Source organism: Oryzias melastigma, linkage group LG4 (genome assembly GCF_002922805.2).
Source record: "Oryzias melastigma strain HK-1 linkage group LG4, ASM292280v2, whole genome shotgun sequence".
Taxonomy (NCBI): Eukaryota; Metazoa; Chordata; class Actinopteri; order Beloniformes; family Adrianichthyidae; genus Oryzias; species Oryzias melastigma.
Window position 1 is genome coordinate 18,570,827 of NC_050515.1, and position 942 is coordinate 18,571,768.

Below are 942 nucleotides of genomic sequence, written 5' to 3' on the forward strand. Positions count from 1 at the left end.
TTTCTCTGTACACTTTAGGAGGATCAGTAACACGGCCGTGAGGAATCTGGGGGGTGTCACATGACACCTCTGTAGAAATGAAACACCAGCAGAAATTACATTTTCTTTTTTTAAAGCAGAAGAGCTGCTGCTGTAAGAATATTTACATTTAAGCATTAACAGATATTAACAGATATTGCATTGAAAGTTGGAAGATGGAAATTCCCTTTTATTACAATTACAATTACATGGGAAGTCACGCTGACTACAGGTGTCAATGTAAATACAGTCTTCTATCTGGTTTATTTAATCATTCACAAGCAATTCATTCAGATAAAAAAGAAAACCTCTTTCAAATGACCTTCTCCCCCTCTCCACTCAGTTCTACAGAGGAAACTCAATAGGGTTCATTTTAAGCAGTGTGTCAGACAAACATTTGCTCTCAAATAATCTTTCAGTACATGCAAAATTTATGATATTCCACTTGTGGGCATTTTAACAGTCTAAAAGACTTTCTATTTTATCTAAATTACTTGTTCTATGTGTTTGGAAACATCAAGTCAGCACGCAGTTTATTAATCATACAAAAAAAAAAAAACATGAGAACCGAGATTCATGAGATAGATAATGGCTGGACTATCGGCCACATGTCTGTTTACTCCAATATTAATTTCTCATACATTCATTCATTCATTCATTCATTCATTCATCCTCCAGACCGCTTCTTCCCTTTCGGGGTCGCGGGGGTGCCGGAGCCTATCCCGGCTACTGAAGGGCGAAGGCGGGGTACACCCTGGACAGGTCGCCAGTCTGTCGCAGGGCTTCTCATACATCACCTTTAACATTTCACCATTCTGATACATGAAAAAATGAAAGTTTATCTTACAAAGAACAATACACAGTTTGGATTAACCAATATATTCTAAGGAACACTCCAACTATGAAAGACAAAAAAAAAAAAAA

General features: G+C 37.3%; 1 protein-coding gene across 1 annotated transcript in view; it reads right to left on the bottom strand.

Annotated features, from left to right (window-relative positions):
- The window catches only part of LOC118598679 (complement factor H-like), a gene marked incomplete in the record, with an annotated part of 60,185 nt that overhangs the window by 9,908 nt on the left and 49,335 nt on the right, over positions 1 to 942 (bottom strand). The window contains 1 exon segment of the mRNA XM_036211596.1: positions 1 to 69. Coding sequence (XP_036067489.1) covers positions 1 to 69 — 69 coding nt within the window.